The sequence below is a fragment of the Rhinoraja longicauda genome, chromosome 15 (genome assembly GCF_053455715.1).
Source record: "Rhinoraja longicauda isolate Sanriku21f chromosome 15, sRhiLon1.1, whole genome shotgun sequence".
In the NCBI taxonomy this organism is placed as follows: Eukaryota; Metazoa; Chordata; class Chondrichthyes; order Rajiformes; family Arhynchobatidae; genus Rhinoraja; species Rhinoraja longicauda.
The window spans coordinates 37495596-37518123 of record NC_135967.1 but is presented as its reverse complement, the minus strand read 5'-3'; the positions used below and the strand labels follow the sequence as shown (position 1 = coordinate 37518123).

Genomic DNA, 22528 nt, shown 5'->3' with positions numbered 1-22528 from the left:
CAAAGTACAATTTTAAATACACAGCTTAGTTTAGTTTCGAGATACAGCGCGGAAACAAGCCCTTCAGCCGACTGAGTCCGCACCGACCAGCGATCCCCCCACATTACCATTATCCTACACACACGACGGACAATTTACACACTTATACCAGCCAATTAACCTACAAACCTGTACGTCTTTGGAGTGTGGGAGGAAGCTGAAGATCTCGGAGAAAACCCACGCGGTCACGGGGAGAACGTACAAACTCTGTACAGACAGCACCCGTAGTCGGGATCAAATCCGGGTCTCCGGCGCTGCAAACGCTGTAAGGCAGCAACTCTACCGCTGCACCACCGAGTGGAAAATGCCTCACAGCATTGAAATAAACAGCAAAACGTTATCTAACTTCTTGTCCAAAGTCCTCCTTTGACTTCTGCACAGAACATCTTCTCATCCTCATTGCATCTATATACAATTCAGCCTCCCTTTCCTTCTTTCTTAAAAACTTTACTGCTTTTGGTGAAGGTTTTTTTTCGCTGTATAAATAATAATATCTAAATCGCAGCCATCCCCACGGTAGGTCTCTATTAACTCTGGTTCCAGTTCTCTGACAGCTCACCCTTCTGATATCTAACCATACACCAAGATCCAGCTTCATTCTTTGAGAATGCCTTTCAGCTGTGTATCTAAATTTTGCAGAAACAATCCCACAATCAAGTCTGGGGTTAGTGCACTGCACAATATTATTTGGCACACAAGTGCTCCAGATTAATTGGGTCAATACCTCAGGATGAAACTTGAACTGGAACCAGAGTGGTACCGAAATGACCAAGCACACTAAATGGTCCAAGGCACTTTACATTACTCTCAGCACATCTTCCCGGGAGCTTAGTGCAGAAGGTCAGGGGAGAGAACGTGGAAATCAAAGAAATGCAAAGTAACTGCAGATCTTGGCAGTGCTTCAATCCTATAAAATGGAGAAAATAAAATTGAGTCAGAAATTTTTGCAGCAGAACTACTTCTGATATTTTTTCAAAATATCTGGGGGGTTTTTGCCACTTGAAAAAAATGTATTTAAAATTAGAATGTATGCTTGCCTGTTCTGGGAACCTGAGGCTGTTTTACAAGCGGACTGCTGGATGGATTGAGTTACTGATTCCCTATTACAGGTCATCACGGAACTCCTACAGATTCCAGGCCAACCAAGCCAGCCAGGGTTCAATACACCCAGCCTGACGTGACCCAAGCCAACCTGTGTACTAAGAGCAAGAACCTGGCCTCCGCTTCAGTAGATAGCCACACACGGATTCCGAGAGCGCAGAACCATTTAGAGTTTACAGAAGAAGCACGGAAGGTTCCAGAAGAATCGGAACACAGTAATCTGAACGGTGAGTGTCTTTGTAGTTCTGAAATCCTTCTTGCACTTGAAGATCCCGAGGATGTGTTTTGTTGACAATTTTTGAGGCAGAAGACTAGAATCATTGAGTCATACAGCATGGAAACAGGCCCCTCGACCCAGCTCATCCATGCCGATCAAAATGTCCCATCTAAGCTAGTTCCATTTACCCGCTTTTGGCCCATATTCCTCTGCCGTTCCTATTCATGTACCTGTCCAAGTATCTTTTAAATGTATTGTGCCTGCCACAACTACTTCCTCTGGCAGCTCATCCTCTGTGTGGAAAAAGTTGCCCCTCAAGTTCCTATTAAATCTTTCCCCTTAATTCTATGTCCTCTACTTCTTGATTTCCTTACTCTGGGGAAAAAGACTATGAATTCATCTGATTTATTCCCCTCATTATTTGATATTCCTCCATTTGATCAGCTCTCAGGCTCCTGCACTCCAAGGAATAAAGTCTTAGCCTGCTCAACCCTATAGCCCGTGCCTTGAGTACTGGCAACATCCTTGTAAATCTTTTCTGTGCCCTTTCCAGCTTAATTTCCTGTATCACGGTGACTAAAACTGAAGACTATAATCCAAGTGTGGCCTCACCTACGTCTTGTACAAGTTCCATTTCGATCTGCGTTTATTGTCCATTCATTGCTTTACTCAAATAGTGGGTAGCACTGTGGCAGAGCGATGGGGCTGCTGCCATACTGAGTATGACCCTGAGTAGGGGTGCTTGTATACGGAATTTGCACTTCCTCCCCGTGCCCTGCGTGGGTTTTCTCCGGGTACTGCGGTTTCCTCCCACACTCGAAAGACGTACAGGTTTGTAGGCTAATTGGCTTGATAAAATTGTAAATTGTCCCTAATGTGTAGGATAGTGTTAGTGTGCAGGGATCATTGGTCCGCTCGGACTCGATGGGCCGAAGGGCCTGTTTTGACGCTGTATCTCCAAACCAAAAAAAGTGGAACAGTGGAAATTGTTGTTCTTTACGGCAAATCTGTAAATCAGCCCTGTACAGCAAAGGTTTGGTCTGTCTAATCCACAGACCCCATGTTTTGGAAAGGCCACAGATGAGCTGCTCTATGGGTCACTCTCCTCCCTCTTGACTGCTTCTGACTCTCCGGTTTTCACTTCTTCTGAGACTCGTGCCAACTCTTTGAGTGAATTGAAGATGAGAAGGAATTTCTTTAGTCAGAGGATGGTGAATCTGTGGAATTCATTGCCACAGAGGGCTGTGGAGGCCGTCAATGTAAAGCAGAGATAGATTCTTGATTAGCATGGGTGTCAGGGGTTATGGGGAGAAGGCAGGAGAATGAGGGAGGAATAGGAGGGAGAGATAGATCAGCCATGATTGAATGGAGGAGTAGACTTGATGGGCCGAATGGCCTAATTCTGCTCCTATCACTTATGACCTTATGCGTTTGCCATTTTGCGTTCCTGCTAAGACTGGAATGATTCATCAACTAGTTCTGCCAACGTGTATTGAGGTAGATCTTCTTTTCAGTTGAAGTAGAGAGGATACAATTCAATTGTCGAATCATCCAGCCAGTCATCTCAGATCCATGTTTCTTTCAGTACTGAAAGTCAAATTGCATTGCAATTCTGTGAACTGAGAAGGTTTTATAACAGATAACAGAGCTTTATTTGTCATTCGGTACCGAAGTACCGAACGAAACTACATAGCAGTCATAGAAAAAAGAACACAAGACACATAACCCCAACACAAACGTCCATCACAGTGACTCCAAACACCCCCTCACTGTGATGGAGGCAACAAAACTTCCACTCTCTTCCCCACGCCCACGGACAGACAGCTCGTCCCCGACCGACCCACACAGTCCCCGCAAGGGGGATGGAAGTCCCCGCGGCCGAATCGCACCGGGCGCTGAAACGTCTCGCGGCCGAGCCGGGCGATGAAAGGCCCCGCGACCAAGCCTTGCGCAGCTAAGTCCCGTGGCCGAGCCGCACTGGGCGATGTTAAGTCCCGCGGCCGAGCCGCACCAGCGATGAAAAGTCCCGCGGCCGAGCCGCACCGGGCGATGTGAAGTCCCGCGGCCGAGCCGCACCGGGCGATGTTAAGTCCCGTGGCCGAGCTGCACCGGGCACTGTTAAGTCCAGCGGCCAAGCCGCACCAGCGATGTAAAGTCCCGCGGCCGAGCCGCACCGGGCGATGAAAGGTCCCGCGGCCGAGCCGCACCGGGCACTGTTAAGTCCAGCGGCCAAGCCGCACCGGGCGATGTAAAGTCCAGCGGCCGAGCCGCACCGGGCGATGTAAAGTCCCGCGGCCGAGCCGCACCGGGCGATGTTAAGTCCCGCGGCCGAGCTGCACCGGGCACTGTTAAGTCCAGCGGCCAAGCCGCACCAGCGATGTAAAGTGCCGCGGCCGAGCCGCACCGGGCGATGAAAAGTCCCGCGGCCGAGCCGCACCGGGCACTGTTAAGTCCAGCGGCCAAGCCGCACCGGGCGATGTAAAGTCCAGCGGCCGAGCCGCACCGGGCGATGTTAGGCCCCGCAGCCGAGCCGCACCCCGCGCCGTGAGGAAGAGAAAAGTTTCCCCCACCCACACCACCACCCCCCCACCCACACCACCACCCCCCACACATACACAACCAAAAAAAATAATACAAAAACCATCCCAACACCGACACACAACAAAAAAAAAGGAAAAAAGACGAACAGACTGCTAGCGAGCGGCAGCCGTTAGGCGCCGCCACTTCCGCCAAGTTATGGAAGTTATGGAAGTTAATGGAATGCCATATTTTCGTTGCAGGTCTCGGACTTTCCGCAGCCACTACTGTACCGTCTCCAGTGCAGGAGAATGTCCTGGACAATCAAAAACCAAAGAAGACTGTGGCGGTTCGCTATAAAGGCGCACCAACCTACCAGATCTCAGCAAATGGTGACAAAAAGAAAACGGGTTCCTCGACCATTACCCACATTCCAAAACGGAAAAACCGATGGAAGGAAAGTGAAAATGTTTCTGCTGAGATACTGGAAGATCTTGCTCCTGAGCCAGGTAATGTATGATCATAAGTGATAGGAGTAGAATTAGGCCATTCAGCCCATCAAGTCTACTCCGCCATTCAATCATGGATGATCTATCTCTCCCTCCTAACCCCATTCTCCTGCCTTCTCCCCACAACCTCTGACACCTGTACTAATCAAGGATGCTTGTAACTATTTAAAATGGGGTTTGTTTTTTTGCTGTGCTGCCATCAGTGGCAAGGATAATCTTTATCACCCATCCTTAATTGTCTTTGGGAAGCTAGTGATGAGCCACCATCTTGAACTGATGCCATTTTCTTAATGAAGATCCATCCATAGTGCTAGTGGATGGGTATAGAATAAATGGCCGTGCCTTCAGAATGGAGATGAGGAGGAATTTCTTTAGCCAGAGGGTGGTGAATCTGTGGAATTCATTGCCACAGACGACTGAAGAGACCAAGTCATTGGGTATTTTTAAAGCAGAGATGGATAGGTTTTTCATTAGTAAGGGCATCAAAGGTTACAGGGTGAAGGCAGGAGAATGGGTTTGAGAGGGTAAAATATAATGCAGACTCGATTGGCCAAATGGCTTAATTCTGCTCCTATGTCTTCTGGTCTTATAGTATTCCGGGATTTAGAAACACTAATGATGAGAAAAGGGTTATGTATTCCAACTAAGACATGCTTTTTTTTTACCACAAAGTGCAAAAGGCACATGGAACTCTGCAATTGATGAGCCCGCGACCCTCTTCATTGACGATAAAGGTCACAGGTTTGTTGGGTGCTGTTGGAGTAATCTGGTGGAGTAACGTTGGTGGTAGTGAACCCAGGTTTAGGAAGTGGTGCTGGCTGGTATAGTAACTGCAGTGTTTCTTGTAGATAGTTTTGTTTATATTGTCATGTGTAACGAGGTACAGTGAAAAGCTTTTTTGGGTTGCACAGTGGCATAAGGATGGAGTCGCTGCCTTGCAGTGCCAAAGACCCAGGTTCGATCATGATTATGGGTGCTGTCTGTACGGAGTTTGTATGTTCTTGTGACCATGTGGGTTTTCTCCTGGAACTCCGGTTTCCTCCCACACTCCAAAGGTGTACAGGTTTGTAGGTTAATTGGCTTCAGTAAATTGTAAAATTGTCCCTAGAGTGTAGGATAGTGCTAGTGTACGGGGTGATCAATGGTCGACACAAACTCGGTGGGCCAAAGGAGCTGTGTCCACACTGCATCGCTAAAGTCTAAAGTAAAGCTTTTGTTCGCGTGCTATCCAGTCAAAGAATGATGACATGATTACAATCAAGCTGTCCATCGTGCATAGACAATGGATAAAGAATACAATATTTACTGCAAGATAAAGTCTGATTAAAGATAGTCCAAAGGTCTCCTTTGAGATAGATGTGAGGTCAGCATCGCAGTCGAGCTGATGAAGGTTTGCACTGCATCTTTTATAAGAGAATTAATGTTTTGGATAGTTGGTGAAGTACTACTCACATAGACTGCTTTGTCCTGGATGATGTTAAGCTTCTAGAGTTCTGTTGGAGCTGCACTGAGTGGAGAAGGTGGGTGGAATCGCTTTGGAGTGCCCGATGCTGAGGCATTGCTGCAGGATTATTAGTCTCTGACCTGCATGGGTAAGGGTTTAAAAATGGAAATTACTTTTGAGAAATACCTGACCCGTCTTTATCTGAGATAAAGAAAATACATATGTAAACATAATTTATTTCACACAGCCTGACTTTTTCCTTTAGGGAAATGCCCAAAGATAGAATGTGAAACTTTGCTTTGAATTGAAGCAAGGCCAGATTTCTGGGAAATCTGATTTCACGGTCTTGTGTTGAAATAGACCCAATTGAGCCAATACCTTGTCACAGCCACTTTAATATGGTGGCTTTATCATCAACTCTGTTCACTTTAGTGTAACCTTACCCTCCAGTGATTTGATTTGTCATTAATCGGATCTTGTTTTCTTATGCAGTTGGTTCGCAACGACTGCCTGAAGCCATTGCTAACGAAGACCACCAGCCACTTGAAAGACCGGATCTATCACCAACATCGCAAATTCCAAAACTTAAAAATACTTCACGAACAGCAGGTGAAAATTCAAAAGCATCTAGTGAAGATATGAAGCAACCAAGTAAAGAGTTGCCAGGTAAGAACAGATCTGATAGAATGACTGACCAAGGAAAGGCTGCCTTCCAACCTGCTTCCAGAATAGCTAAGTATCAGTCATCGTCCTCTCAAGACGAGGGAGAGGAAGGTCTTAATCCAGGCACCATGTTCACCATGAGTGCCTTACGCAATGAGCATCCTGCAGAGGAAGCACTCACTGATCCCAGCCATTTTAAAAACCTGAAGCATTTTTGGGAAAAAGAAGTTGATTCCAGTAAGGGAAACAACGATACCTCCAAAATTCCGTTCAGAAAAGTTAGATCACTAGATCACACAAGCAGTTCGACCAAAATGAAACTCTCCACAGAGGCTGAATCAAAGTCCGATTTGCCGAGCAGGGAAAGTCTCCCCACCAGAATCCCGTCTCAGTCGGAGGGAGGGGGAAACTTGTCAGGTCCTTATTCCTCTGAGGAAGATGTTGTGCAGTTGGCCAGAACCAGCAAGTTGGCCCCAATTCCCACTCCGAGAACCAGAACAGCAATCAAACTGAAGAAGAATGATGCCTCGGGGACTAACTGGGATAAAGACCCAGAAGCAAATGCGCCCATGGTTGCTAAAGCATCCAAAACAATTGTCCAAAGAACTCATAGCAGTGATGATCAGGTAAAAGATTCAGTTGTTCTGGAATCCACAGGACATGCAAGACCCACAGCCATAAGGTTGTCCAGCAACTCCAGTTTGGATGAATCATTGCCCGTCACGAAAAATAATCAAAGAGCTTCTCTTGATGTCATGGAGCAAACCGTGGAAGAGGAGGTTCTCCCACCGAAAGAGAACGTGAGAAAGGAGATACATGAAAAGCGAATGAAGTTGGCAGCTGAAGCAGCCTCGTGTGACCCAGCACCCACGATGCAACCCACTGCGATAAAGGCCGATGAGGACATTTGCAAGGAGAGCCTGAGACCTTCTGACAGTAGTCACAAGCACGAGATCGGGACATCCTTGGAAGGTGGCACAATAAACCTCCAAGAAGAGTGCCGTGCTTTTCCAAAGGAAACAGTAAAGGAAGCCACAACAAACGTTGTGTCCAGAAAGCCCATGTTAGAACCAGAAACGGTCCCGGGAGAGGATGAATGGGTCGACAGGTCTCCAACGAGCCAGGTGGAAGACCTGGTGAAACGGTCACCAGCTATTGAGATAGCTGAATGTGAGCCCATCAGGAACTCTGATAAGGCCATGATGCCAAGACATGTAAGTGAAGAATCAACAGCACACTATAAGAAGGCACATTCGGGAGATGTAGAAGTGCAAGCATTGCCTATAGAAGAACTCCAATGCCCAGTCAGCATGCTCATTGTGGATAAGAAGCCTCTCAGCCTCAGTGATACATACAACGGTGATGACCTACCAAGCCAAGCAGCAAACACCAGAAATCCCAGAAATCAGAAGAAGCACTCTTCAAAAGTCGTTCATTGTGTGGATGATTCGGAGAGTAACAATGAGTTTCAGACGATAGAATCAGGTTTGATTTTTCATATTTAGTTGCCTATCTCTCCTCAAAGGTTTAATATTAAAAATCCTGCTATATAACTGCTACTAATTTACACACTATGAATGTTAAAATAATGCTCTAAAATTCTTGGATGCATTCTCATACAAAAACTCTGCTTTGTTGCCATTTGCAAACCATTACTAATTGTTTTTCCTGCTTGTCCATATCGGCTCTGAATTGTTTAAAAAAGGTCATGTTTAAGTATGTGAAAACTGATTTGATTAAACAAAACCAAACCTGTGAATTGGGAAGGAGCGAGGATGAACAAAGAAACATTAGTCTCAGTATAAAGAATTGACAGAAAATGTTAAGAAATGTATTTCTTTTGGGGGAGGATATTTCTTAACTTTAAATTTGAATTGATAGATAGCAAAAACAGATTGTCCACCAAGGCAAGGATTGTAATAGCACAAGTCAGTTTTAAAACTTCAGTGGTTCAATGATTCAATTCAATTATACGTTTTGAGTGATTTGAAGTTGGATTTCAACTCCTCTTCTCACTTTCTACTCCTTTTAAGGGTTTTCTTAAGGCTGCTTTCTTCCTTCTGCAAGTTTTCTCCACTGAAACTGTTAAAGTAACAGATTAAAGGTAACAGAGCCACTACTACAGGGGCTGACGTGAGAAATATTAATGGGGATTGGCAATGAAATATTCTGGTATTATATGGTATGAGTTAGATTTAGCTCTTAGGGCTAACAGAATCAAGGGATATGGGGAGAAAGCAGGAACGGGATACTGATTTTGGATGATCGGCCATGATCATATTGAATGGTGTAACTGGCTCGAAGGGCGAACGGCCTTCTCCTGCACCTATTTTTTATGGTTCTATGTAACCAACAGAATGGAGACTATGTTAAAAATGAAACGATAAAGTTGATCTGCTCAGGCTTGGTGGATCAGATTTTTGTTTTTGAGGTTTATTGGGCTGAAAGAATTCCCTGTTCAAGTTTTGAACAAATCAGGACTGTGATGTACAAATACTTAGAACAAAATGTGCTTTTGCTAACATACTGTAAACAAACGTAGGAATTGGCAAGAAATTTGAGTGATTTGGAGTTGGATTTTACTCTCCTCTTCCCACTTTCTACTCCTTTTAAGGGTTTTCTTAAGGCCTCTTTCATCCTTCTGCAAGTTTTCTCTACTGAATGAGATGCCCTGCTTCAATCTCTCTCTCTGGAGGTCAGAGCACGAGTTTGATTTCCTGCCAGTGTTGTCCGTGTGTTTTATAATATTGTTCTAATCTGATTCAGGATCTACCTATGGGTTGTCTCCTGTAATGAGGGCTTTAGCCAGAGCCAGGAAAGCTAATGCGAAGAGTATGGACAACCTCAACTCTACTCTAGACAGTAAGTTTTAACATTTTATTTAACTTTATCGTTTTCATTTGGCGATTTTAAGTTTCACGGACATTTTATACGAAGGAAATAGTGCTGTATTTTTGCTTCAGGATATGCAGACTTGCACTATGCTTTTGGGGTTAAATTAAGTTATTCTTATAGCCAAGGTTAAGGGAACAAATTAATTTGCATACTGTAAAATCCCACAGCGAGTGAAAAGATTAAAATCTGACTTGGTGGCAATGGTTGTGCAATTGATTTTGGCCAAGGCAGTGGAAATCTCTGTGGTCCATTTCTAAATAGAGCAATTGACTCTTTAACTTCAACTCAAGTGGGGAAAATGGGGATAAGGTTAAAATCGCACCTGAACAATGATCCGTCTGTTAATGCAGCATTTGTTTTGCATCATGGTATGCAAAATGTAAAGTTGGTTGCTCTGTTTACCTACATGAACATAATAATTAGATTTAAATTATTAATGAGTTCAAACGAGTTCACAATCATGAGCATGATAATGCTTTATCTTGCACTGAACGTTATTCACGTTATTCCCTTTATCATATTTCTATACACTGTGGATGGCTCGATTGTAATCTTGTATTGTCTTTCTGCTGACTGGTTATCACCCAATAAAAGTTTTCACTGCACCTCAGTACATGTGACAATATACTAAACTCAGTGCAACATGTCTGGAACTAAATGGAGAGCACAGTAACTCATGTTTGTGTGCTAAAGGCTTCTGGGTGGACAAAGAAACAGTGCTTGGCTCACCAAACTCTTGTTCACAAGGCTGTTGAGAAAGCTCATGGAATCTTGGAATAGCTAAATATAAAAGGAGTACCATCCTTTCCTTTATACATATACAAGCCTGTGTTCAAGGTTCTGCATCCAGTTTTCATTTTCCCACATAGTGGGATAGAGCTCTTAAGGATAGCGGAGTGAGGGGGTATGGGGAGAAGGCAGGAACGGGGTACTGATTGAGAGTGATCAGCCATGATCGCATTGAATGGCGGTGCTGGCTCGAAGGGCTGAATGGCCTACTCCTGCACCTATTGTCTATTGTCTATTGTCTATTGTCTATTGTCTATAGTGTGGGGTGGAATGGAGGGGGATTTATATAAAGTCACTGAAAGCGTTTATAAGATGCCAGTGTGGTTGATGTGGATGTTAATGCACAGTGGCTATCAGAGCAGACTTGCAGAACTTATCTGGTTTAGTTGGAGAAGCACAAACTAAGATTACGATCCTTTTAAAATAATGAAATAACTGAATCATGTATATGTGGATAGTTTATTACAGGTATGGGTAAGGGAGAACAGGAAAGATTAAGTGTAAATTATGTAAACAGAAGTTGATTCTGGAATCAGTTGATCTGTGAACTTGGAACTGTGATCTTTGATCGGTGGAAAAATAAGCACAGAAAATCCAAATAGTCAAAGTTGATGGGGATGTGGGTTAACATTTGATGAGTGTTTGGCGGCACTGGGTCTCTACTCACTGGAGTTTAGAAAGAGAGGGGACCTAATTGAAACTTACCAAATAGTGAAGGGCCTGGATAGAGTGGATGTGGAAAGGATGTTTCTATTTGTGGGATAATCTAGGTCATAGCTTCAGAATTAAAGGACGTTACTTTAGGAAGATGAAGAGGAATTTCTTTCGTCAGAAGGTGTGAATCTGTGGAATTCATTGCCACAGAAGGCTGTGGAGGCCAAGTCAATGGATATTTTTAAGGCAGAGATAGATAGTTTCTTGATTAGTACGGATGTCGAAGGTTATGGGGAGAAGGCAGGAGAACGGGGTTAAGAGGGAAAGATAGATAAGCCTTGATTGAATGGCGGAGTAGACTTGATGGGTTGAATGGCCTAACTCTGCTTCTATCAATTATGAACATATGAAGTCTCATGAGAGACAGATGTTTTGAACTGAAATGCAGTGAGTCAGTGAGTTGATAATGCCAACCACTTTTCTCTTTTTAAGCTTGGTTGACCATCATTTTGGACAAGAGGTTTCCTAATTTGGCTTGAAGATCTATTCTGGTATTTCACCTTTGTCAGCACATTGTGCATGTGTTTGACAAAAGTTTCTGGACAGAGTAGCTATTGCCTGAGTTCTGTGCCTGGGAAAAACTCCTTTCTCTTCCCTTCCTTATGCCTTTTTCTTCTTTTCTGCTGTTGTGACACCTACTGTAACCATGTAAAGAAAAATAACCTGCAGTTTTTCTGATTCTATTTCAACTTCATAAGTGCAAAAATTAATTTCAGTGGAGATCATGCCATCAATGAAATGTACTGACCCGTGAAAGATGCAAAGTGTAAGAAGTTTTTAAAAGGGTGGACAGGGGAGATTGTGAATTGAAATGTCATGCCCGGCGGGCCTGAGTGCAAGTGTTTCACAAAGTGATCACCCCATCTGCAATGATAAAGATCTAGCCTGCTAGATAGGAAGAAATGCTTATGAATCGCAAATAGCTGCAAAGTATTTGTTTTGGCCCCATTTGGCGGGAAGGGAAGGGGTAACATGGAAGGTGTTGCACCTCGTGTGGCTGCACTGGAAAGTACCATGCAATGGGGAGGGTCGATGGGGCCAGAAATGTAGACAAGGGAGTCATGAAGAGATTGCTCTCAATGGAACTCTGAAACAGAAGAGGAGATGAAATATTCTCTGTACAAGTACTCTCTGGCCTAACGGAGTATTTTGAACATTTTCTAGTTTTGGTTCAAATTTCCTGAGTGGCCCAGTGGCGCAGATGGTATAACAGCTGCAACAAAGCACCAGAGACCTGAGTTCAAATCTAGCTTTGGGTACTGACCTTGGCTGCTGTCTGTATGGAATTTACATGTTCTCCCTGTGGCCTCGTGGGTTTCCTGCAGGTGCTCCGGTTTCCTTCCAAGGACATGCGGGTTTGTAGGTTGATTGGCCTCTGTAAATTGACCTTCGTTTGTAGGGAATGGATGCAAAAGTGGGATAACATAGAACTAGTGTGATGGTCAGCATGGATTATCGATCGGGCCTGTTTCCATGCTGTATCTTTCACTTAATTCATTTGATAGGAGGGTATTACATTTGCCTTTCGCATCTGCCAACTTGGTGAATGTACTCACAAACTGGCCAAACTCAATTCATTATTTTCTTACAGGAGAAACAATCACTCCCTCGATGCAGGAGAACGAAACAAAAGGCGATGGTGAGAGATTAAGAATGAAAACCGTACTTGTAGAAAAGTTCTGTGTGTGTCTTACTTCCAATTCTGTTGCACACTGTGGCTTTCTGCAGTGGTTTTCTCTCAGCTGAACCTGAAAATGGCATCTGAGACGTGCTCCATTTCCTCCACTTCAAGAAGTCGTTCAGAACCACCCTCCAAATAATAAAGATAAAACCTCAAAACAATAATTAATTTTTTTCCTGATATGAACACAACAATAGACATTTCAGTTGCAGTCTATTTAATCTAATGTTATAAATTTCATAACAGTAAATCATTGCGGGATTGGCAGCATTCCAAAGCCAGTGGGTTTTTTTTTCTCTCTTCGATTTGTCTTTACGGGGCTTGTATTTTATTTGAACTGGGATCATATGAAGACGTAATTCTCAATTTCACAGATCATTGGTGAGTCTATAAAGTTTTGGAACCATTCCCAGTATGTTTCAGACTGATGTGAGGCTTGGAATTGTTTCTGTCTGCTTCTCACGTGGACTGGATTGTCTGAGTTCCAATTCACTGCATTTGGGCATGACCAGTTTAGCAATGTTGCCTGTTAATTAGCACTGAGCTCTTCCAAAATTAAGGCAACTTTTCTGTATTCTGTATTTTGATTTCAGTCTCCTGATCTAGAAATACCAGCTGCTGACTGGATGGTCAACATTCTTCCATTTCCTTTTCCAAGCTCTTGAAGTTGTAATTGCGCCACCTTTGGTTGGAGGATTGGAAATGATTGAATAAACCACAGTGCAGCTGTGCAGCCATGAGTTACTTGTTATTCTGTGTTTGAGCTCAAGATATCACAAATTGGCGATGAGAGTGGGATCGTCGATTCCCCAGCTTTACTTGTTGTGTAGATAAGGAATTCTACAGAGGCACGGAGAAGGTTGTATAACTTTTGGTGTCAAGGAAAGCTGGAAATCGGGTCACAAAGTTGAATTCTGTGAGACTGTTTAAAAAAAATCTAAAATAGTGGTGCCCAGTGGATATATCGGAAGATTGGGTGAGTTCCAGCAAAGCCGGGAAACGTTCAGTGCGTACATCGAACATTTAGAGATGTTTTTTGCTGCAAATAACATCACTGAAGTAGAAGCTTCTGATGCAGAATCAAGACGGTTGAATGAAGCAACTCAAACTAGGAAAAGAGCAATTTTTCTCACTGAAATGGGTCCCAGGGATTTTTCAAGGGGTAATGACAAAAAATTCTAGCGGGAATTGAAGGTGTGGTGTGTTACTTGGATGACATCCTCATCTCAGCCCCTGACAGGCAGACACATGATGAAAGGTTGGAAGTGGCACTCAAATGACTTGAAACACATAATGTAAGAGTGAAGACACAGAAATGTGAGTTCTTTCAGAACTCGGTAGAGCACTTGGGTCATAAGATAGACAAGGATTGTCTACACCCCACCAAGGGTAAAGTTGATGGGATCAAGAATGCGCCCACTCCCAGAAACATATCTGAGATCCGATCCTTTTTAGGATTAGTGCATTATTATGGGAAGTTTGTGCCAAATCTGTCCACCTGTTTACATCCCTTGAATGAGCTTATGAGAAAAGATGTACCATGGAAGTGGACACGTAAATGTGATCAAGCTTTCAAGTCATGTAAAGCTCAGTTGGCAGAGAGTTCAATGCTTGTTCATTACGATGTCAATAAGCCAATGAAGTTAGCATGTGATGCTTCACCATACGGTGTTGGTGCTGTGATCTCTCATGTGTTAGAAAATGGAGAGGAAAGGCCAATAGCATTTGCGTCTAGAACACTTAATGCCAGTGAGAGAAATTATGCGCAAATAGAGTGAGAGGATCTTGCATTGATTTTTGCCGTTAGGAGGTTTCACAAATACTTGTATGGTAGAAGGTTTGTAATCGAGACAGATCACCAGCCGTTGACAATGATCCTAAATCCAAAAGTGCACATACCAACTCTGGCAGCAGCCAGAATGCAAAGATGGGCATTGATATTGTCTGCATACCAGTATGATATTCAGTATCGTAAGGCAGCCGAGCACAGCAATGCTGATGCCATGTCTAGATTACCTTTGGAATCGGAGGTTACCCCAAACAGAGAGGACTTGTTATACGTCTCTCATGTAGATGAGTTACCTATCACATCAGGGGACATTCGGAAGGCAATAGACAATAGACAATAGACAATAGGTGCAGGAGTAGGCCATTCAGCCCTTCGAGCCAGCACCGCCATTCAATGCGATCATGGCTGATCACTCTCAATCAGTACCCCGTTCCTGCCTTCTCCCCATACCCCCTCACTCCGCTATCCTTAAGAGCTCTATCCAGCTCTCTCTTGAAAGCATCCAACGAACTGGCCTCCACTGCCTTCTGAGGCAGAGAATTCCACACCTTCACCACCCTCTGACTGAAAAAGTTCTTCCTCATCTCCGTTCTAAATGGCCTACCCCTTATTCTCAAACTGTGGCCCCTTGTTCTGGACTCCCCCAACATTGGGAACATGTTATCTGCCTCTAATGTGTCCAATCCCCTAATTATCTTATATGTTTCAATAAGATCCCCCCTCATCCTTCTAAATTCCAGTGTATACAAGCCCAATCGCTCCAGCCTTTCAACATACGACAGTCCCGCCATTCCGGGAATTAACCTAGTGAACCTACGCTGCACGCCCTCCATAGCAAGAATATCCTTCCTCAAATTTGGAGACCAAAACTGCACACAGTACTCCAGGTGCGGTCTCACCAGGGCCCGGTACAACTGTAGAAGGACCTCTTTGCTCCTATACTCAACTCCTCTTGTTACGAAGGCCAACATTCCATTGGCTTTCTTCACTGCCTGCTGAACCTGCATGCTTCCTTTCATTGACTGATGCACTAGGACACCCAGATCTCGTTGAACTCCCCCTCCTCCTAACTTGACACCATTCAGATAATAATCTGCCTTTCTATTCTTACTTCCAAAGTGAATAACCTCACACTTACCTACATTAAACTGCATCTGCCATGTATCCGCCCACTCACACAACCTGTCCAAGTCACCCTGCAGCGTTATTGCATCTTCCTCACAATTCACACTACCCCCCAACTTAGTATCATCTGCAAATTTGCTAATGGTACTTTTAATCCCTTCGTCCAAGTCATTAATGTATATCGTAAATAGCTGGGGTCCCAGCACCGAACCTTGCGGTACCCCACTGGTCACTGCCTGCCATTCCGAAAGGGACCCATTTATCCCCACTCTTTGCTTTCTGTCTGTCAACCAATTTTCTATCCATGTCAGTACCCTACCCCCAATACCATGTGCCCTAATTTTGCCCACTAATCTCCTATGTGGGACCTTGTCGAAGGCTTTCTGAAAGTCGAGGTACACCACATCCACTGACTCTCCCTTGTCAATTTTCCTAGTTACATCCTCAAAAAATTCCAGTAGATTTGTCAAGCATGATTTCCCCTTCGTAAATCCATGCTGACTCGGAATGATCCCGTTACTGCTATCCAAATGCTCAGCAATTTCGTCTTTTATAATTGACTCCAGCATCTTCCCCACCACTGATGTCAGACTAACTGGTCTATAATTACCCGTTTTCTCTCTCCCTCCTTTCTTAAAAAGTGGGATAACATTTGCTATCCTCCAATCCACAGGAACTGATCCTGAATCTATAGAACATTGAAAAATGATCTCCAATGCTTCCACTATTTCTAGAGCCACCTCCTTAAGTACTCTGGGATGCAGACCATCAGGCCCTGGGGATTTATCAGCCTTCAGTCCCATCAGTCTACCCAAAACCATTTCCTGCCTAATGTGGATTTCCTTCAGTTCCTCCATCACCCTAGGTTCTCCGGCCCCTAGAACATTTGGGAGATTGTGTGTATCTTCCTCAGTGAAGACAGATCCAAAGTAACGGTTTAACTCGTCTGCCATTTCTTTGTTCCCCATAATAAATTCCCCTGCTTCTGTCTTCTGGTGCAAGAAGGTACACAAGTTAGTGAGAGTTTGAATCATCCTGAAAATGGAGATGCAAGTGGGGTTGATATTCAAACAAAATTGACTGATGGACTGGAATCTATGAATGTAAGTCAAAAGGAAGGCTTGACTCAATTAAAAATGAGTCCAAGTGGTTCTAAACAGTCAGAAACTTTTGGTCAGAGAAGATATCCAGAAAGAAGGAGAAACCCAGTGGTTAGGTTAAATTTGTGAAGTTATTTCCTGAAATGCACATATCATTGTATATGCAACATATATGCATGATGCCCTCATTTTATTTAGGTTATATAAAAGTAAACTATCAGACAAAATTGTAATAATTTCATACCGTTGGTTATATTCAAAAACAAAATGTCTACCAGGATTTTTTTAAATTAGGATGTAAGGAGTTGTCATAGCGCCACCTTTGGTTGGAGGATTGTAAATGATTGAATAAACCACAGTACAGCTGTGCAGTCATGTTCCGGTCAGCAGTGAGTTAACTTGTTATTCTGTGTCTGAGCTCAAGATATCACAGATGTGATGACCTTTAACCCAATATCATGTTTGTGCAAGCGGCATTGTGAGGAAAACAATGGACATTCTCTCTCTCCCAGAACAGGCCTTCTTGTGAAAATTACACCCTTAAAGGGACCTCATTCAACTGTGTAATTAATTTTTAAAAACTAACTCAGGCAGTAACCCAATCACAATATTTCACCGTGTCCAAGCATTGACTGTTAATTTTAACAGTGTATGCTTTGTTTTGTATGGTACCATTTTGACGTGTGTGTGTGTGAGTGTGTGTGTGTGTGTGTGTGTGTGTGTGTGCATATTAGGGGAGAGATAATTGCTGGACAGATTGGATAGGAAATGGATCGCATAGATTTAAAGGGGTATATATGGCTCAAGCATGGGCAGGTGGGACTAGTATAGATGGGGGCAACTTGGTCGACATGCACATGTTGGTCGGCCTGGACAGATTGGGCAGAAGGGACTGTTTCCATGTTGCATGACTCTGATGCTAAACATTTTGAAGAAACATTAACTTTATGCAAAGCATGGATGGAGAGCAGCTGGAAAAACTAGGTGGCACGGTGGCACAGCAGGTAGATTTGCAACCATACGGCTCCAGAGACCTGGGTTCGATCCTGACTGTGGGTGCTGTCTACGGAGTTTGCACATTCTTGGGTACTACGTTGGCTTGCTCCGGGTTTCCTCCCACACTCCAAAGACGTGTATGTTTGTAGGTTAATTGGCTTCAGTAAAATTATACATTGTCCTTATAGTGTGTAAGATAGTGTTATTGTGTAGGGATTGTTGGTCAGCACGGACTCGGTGGGCCAAAGGGCCTGTTTCCATGCTGTATCTCTAAACTAAAACTAAACTCAGCAGGTCAGACAGCATCTGTGGAGGGAAATGACCATTTGATGTTACATCTGGACTGGAAGGTCTACTTCAGATATTCAGATTGCGTTTAGGCATACTGTAATAACGATTGCATTTTGCTATATTCCAATGTTTGGATTTGGTATGAATGTAGTTAAAGTACATAATAGTCTTTGTTAATTAACTTGCAATGATGCCGAATTATCAAACACATTTTAAATGATAAAGTTGTTTTATTTTAGCTGGTGATGTCCAGTTCTGCAATTGGCCAAAGAAAGCCACTAAACCTGGCAGTAGAAATGGATTGTAGAATTAGATGTTTTTACTGTGCCTTCAGAGTAAAGAAGCATTTAGTGACAGTGTAGGTGGTCGGTGGCATGACCTGGAGAACATGGATAGGTGGCGTTTCGAGTCGGGACCCTGAAGAAAGGTCCTATCCTGAAACAACACCTTTCCACATTCTCCAGAGATGCTGCCTGACCTGCTGAGTTACTCCAACACTTTGTAAACTTTAGTGTGTAAACCAGCATCTGCAGTTTCTTGTTTCTACACAATGACTTGACTTGTTTGATTCAGCTCTCTTACTCCAGTATTTTTTATCTCAGAAAGTTAGTTCAACCGTTCTCCTGCTCTCTTAGTCTTGGCATTGTGATTCTTACAGGTAATATTTGTCAAGCGTGGGTAGGATTATGCCAAGTCCTGGCCTTTTCCAAACTGGTTCTTTGTCGTTATAATGTTATGTCCAAGATTTTATATAAAGAAATGCAGGCAAAGCATGTCATTATGCTAAGTGTCCTTGGTTGATGTCTAAAAAGATTTTGTGTTTTAATGCCAATATTAATTCTTTTCCCCAGGCAGTGACCAGTCATCGGCTGATGATAAGCCATCTGTAATGAGGACTCCAGCCTTGGAGCACACCAGGGTGAAGGAACTGAGCAAGTCTGTCCCAATGCTGATATCTGAGGTATGAAACATCGATGTGAATAGGAGGCATGAATTGAATAAGTGCTGGGGCATAACTGAATGAATGGAATTAAAGACATTTTTCATTTTGAGAACTACTTTAAACCCAACATTCATAAGTTATTTCCACTGCGCGACAATTCTGCTGCTGATCTCATTTCCAATCAACACTGATTTACTTATGACACAATAAAGCAAGATGTCCAGTAATCTGTTATGACAATTGTTTGGATGTCAAACGCATCTTATTAATTGAGTAGGGTTTTCATTGATGTACTGGCTACTATTCCGCATTCAAATAAATAACCAACTGCAAACAATTGCAGGATAATTCCTCCTGTGACCGGTTTGTGGGAAATGGCTGGGGTTGAGTGATTGCTGCTGTATTTCTGAAGAGAACAAAACAATTGCATTTCCAAGGCAATTTCCAGAACAATATGTTTTCTTCGATAAACTAACCTTGAACAGCCTTTGTACCATGGGGAGCAGCGCTGCAGAGTTATTTCCTAGTGTGAGCCTTGTGTAGCTGGGAAAGGCAAGTTCCTCGTATTACCCACACTCTAGCTATCCCTGGTGAGTCCACTATATTCAGGCTGATCCGTCGTGAGCTGGAGTTAGCAAAACCAACATAAATCTCCTGTTCTGTGGAAGGAACAAGAATTTTATAACTGCTTTAAAATTACTTGATAAGCAAAACAAATGAATAATCGGAATATGAAATTATGCTCCACGTCACTTATGGCGAAGGATCTTGTCGCGGCACGGTTTCGCAGCAGTAGAGTTGCTGCCATACAGTGCCAGAGATCCGGGTTCGATCCTAATTACGGATGGTGTCTGTATGGAGTTTGTACATTCTCCCCGTGACCTGCGTGGGTTTTCTCCGGGTGCCCTGGTTTCCTCCCACACTCCAAAGATGTATAGGTTTGTAGGTTAATAGGCTGTGGTAAAAATTGAAAGTGTAGGATAGGACAAGTGTACGGGCTTGGAGCGGAATTGCTGGGCTGAAGGGCCTGTTTCCGCGCTGATTCTCTAAACCAAGCTAAATCTGTGGATGCTGTGCGATTTCTATTTGAAATGATATTGAGTAGCTTTATTCAACTTGCTTGTCTTGTTTTGTCAGAGTGAATCTGATTCAGCTTCAGAGATCAGCTTCAACATTGGATGGCACAGGAAGACTCCGAGTGATGCCAGCCACTCTTCAGATATGGCATCTGTATCTTCGGTATGAATTTATTCACAAGTAGCATACAAAATCTGTTGGCTGGAAACTGCATATAATTATTCTTGCATAAGCTGTATGTGCTCCCCTGTACTACAAACATTCAAATTATTTTGTCACTTCGAGTATCCTGTTGATGATTCTGCTAACTCGACTGGCTATGATCGTCAATAAAATGGAGACACAAAGGGGTGGGGCCGCGCGGTGGCGCAATGGTATTGCTCCCTTACAGCGCCAGAGACCCGGGTTCGATCCTGACTATGGGTGCTGGCTGTACGGAGTTTGTACGTTCTCCTTGTGACCACGTGGGTTATCTCCAGGTGCTCCGGTTTCCTCCCACAACCCAAAGATGTAGAGATTTGTAGGTTAATTGGCTTCGGTAAGTTGTAAAATTGTCCCTAGTTTGTGTAGGTTAGTGTGCGGGGTGATCGCTGGTCAGCGCGGACTCGGTGTGCCGAAGGGCCTGTTTCCGCGCTGTATCTCTAAAGTCTAAAGGAACTGCAGATGCTGGAATCTTGAGCAAAACAAAAAGTGCTAGAAGATCTAAGCAGGCCAGGTCACATCTGTGGAGGAATGGACTTGCAGCATTTTGGGTCAGGATCCTTCTTCTGTCTGAAGAAGCATCTTGACCTGAAATGTCACCTGTCCATTCCACCACAGAGGCTGCCTGACCTATGGAGTTCCTCCAGCACTGTGTGTTTTGCGTGTGCCCCTCAATACCTCTGTTTGTCCAATCAGCTGTCTATGACATATACTATTTGCTACAGATTTTAGTGTTGGAATGCATTCACAGTGTTGCGAAAAGACCTTGGCATCAGTTGTTACCGCAGGCTGAAGAACAGTTATTTGCAAGCAGATTTATTTGAACCGGAGTTCTCGGTTACCTGACTTGCCACAGAATTGCACCTGCGCAGTAAAGGTACAAACCAGTCTGCAAATTCCAACCTGTGAATGCAATTTAAGGAAAAAGGGACCATGTGCACCCTGGTAAAAGACCTTGTTATTTTGATAGCCTCGAGGCCCATGAATAGCAAGAGTTAGAAAATTTGCTTCCTGACACTGTTGGTGAATATTCCGTGTCCGCTGTAAATGTAGATGGAATGGTAAACCAAGTGGAGTATTTCCATCAGCTTCTAGTTGACTGTTAGAGAGTTTGAGGTCGCCAATTGTGTTTTGTCTGTTACTCCTCAATGTGTAATTGTAATACCTAATTTAGGCAGCACAGTGGCCAGGCTGATTGGGCTGCTACCTCATGTCGACAGAGACATGGAGATCGAGATAAAAAGCTGGAGTAGATCAGCGGGTCAGGCAGCATCTCTGGAGAAAAGGAATAAGTGATGTTTTGGGTCAGAGCTCAGAGACCTGGGTTTGATACTAACCTCGGGTGCTGTCTGTGTGGACTTTGCACGTTCTCCATGTGGGATTACTCCGGTTTCCTCCCACATTCCAAAGACGTGCAGGTTTGTAGGTTAATTGACCTCTGTAAATTGCCCCTAGTGTATAGAGAGTGGACGAGAAAGTGGAATAGCGTAGAACTAGTGCGAATGGGTGATGGATGGCCGGCATGGACTCTGTGGGTTTAAGGGCCTGTTTCTATGCTGTATCTCTAAACTCGTTCTAAATACTGACTGGTCATACCTGTTACATTAACTTATAAACAGAAGCAGCCAGTGTTAAATTGGCCAGTGATGTTGGGCATGTGTGACCTATGTTGATGCACAGTGTGTGGCAGCACAACAGTGACCCTTGATGTGTGCATTTCCCCATCCCTCCCTGCTACCCACTTCTCCAGTGTCCACATGACTAAAGTAATATTGGAGCCTGATTAAAGAGCTGATAAACGCTCATGTACACTGTATATGTGACAGAGGAAACTGGGGTACGGGCGATTCTTGATCATATCTTGGTCCCATAGTTTTAAATCTTATTTCAGAGTTCCATACCTACATCAGAATTCTTTTTATTCTCCATCCTCTAACTCTGCAGAAATTGATTGACTTTGTTTCTTCTGCTTAGCCTTTTGTGTGTTGTAAATAAACAGAATTATTGCCTTGAAATGTAATCACACAACACTGTTATACCAACCGTTTTAACCTACAATCTTTCGTGTTTGTGATCATTTCCAGGTAAAACTTGATCAGGTATTTCCTGCTTGGATTTACCTTTACCTTCATAAAACGGGCATGATTTCAATGCCAGCACTTTTAGTGAGTAGTGCTGAATGCCTGATATCCCAGCTGCCAAACAGCATCTGTGGAGAGAGAAACCTCCCTAAATGTTGGGTCTGAAGAAGGGTCTCGACACGAAACGTCACCCATTCTTTCTCTCCTAGATGCTGCCTGACCTGCTGAGTTACTCCAGCATTTTGTGATACCTTCCCTAAATGTTGGGCTCTGATACCCTCACCTCAGATCAGGGTCACCATGGGGCATTGGCCAACCTCCTGAGCTTGGCCTTTGGAGGTTGGTTCTAGCTCCCA

General features: G+C 43.8%; 1 protein-coding gene across 1 annotated transcript in view; it reads left to right on the top strand.

The window, feature by feature from the left end:
• Positions 1-22528, top strand: part of LOC144600419 (uncharacterized) — a 74181-nt gene that overhangs the window by 34670 nt on the left and 16983 nt on the right. Inside the window, exons 7-13 of the mRNA XM_078412009.1 lie at positions 1149-1367; positions 4138-4383; positions 6320-7975; positions 9257-9352; positions 12480-12527; positions 18722-18831; positions 19951-20052. Of these exons, the coding sequence (XP_078268135.1) occupies positions 1149-1367; positions 4138-4383; positions 6320-7975; positions 9257-9352; positions 12480-12527; positions 18722-18831; positions 19951-20052 (2477 nt within the window). The remainder of the gene's footprint in view (positions 1-1148; positions 1368-4137; positions 4384-6319; positions 7976-9256; positions 9353-12479; positions 12528-18721; positions 18832-19950; positions 20053-22528) is intronic.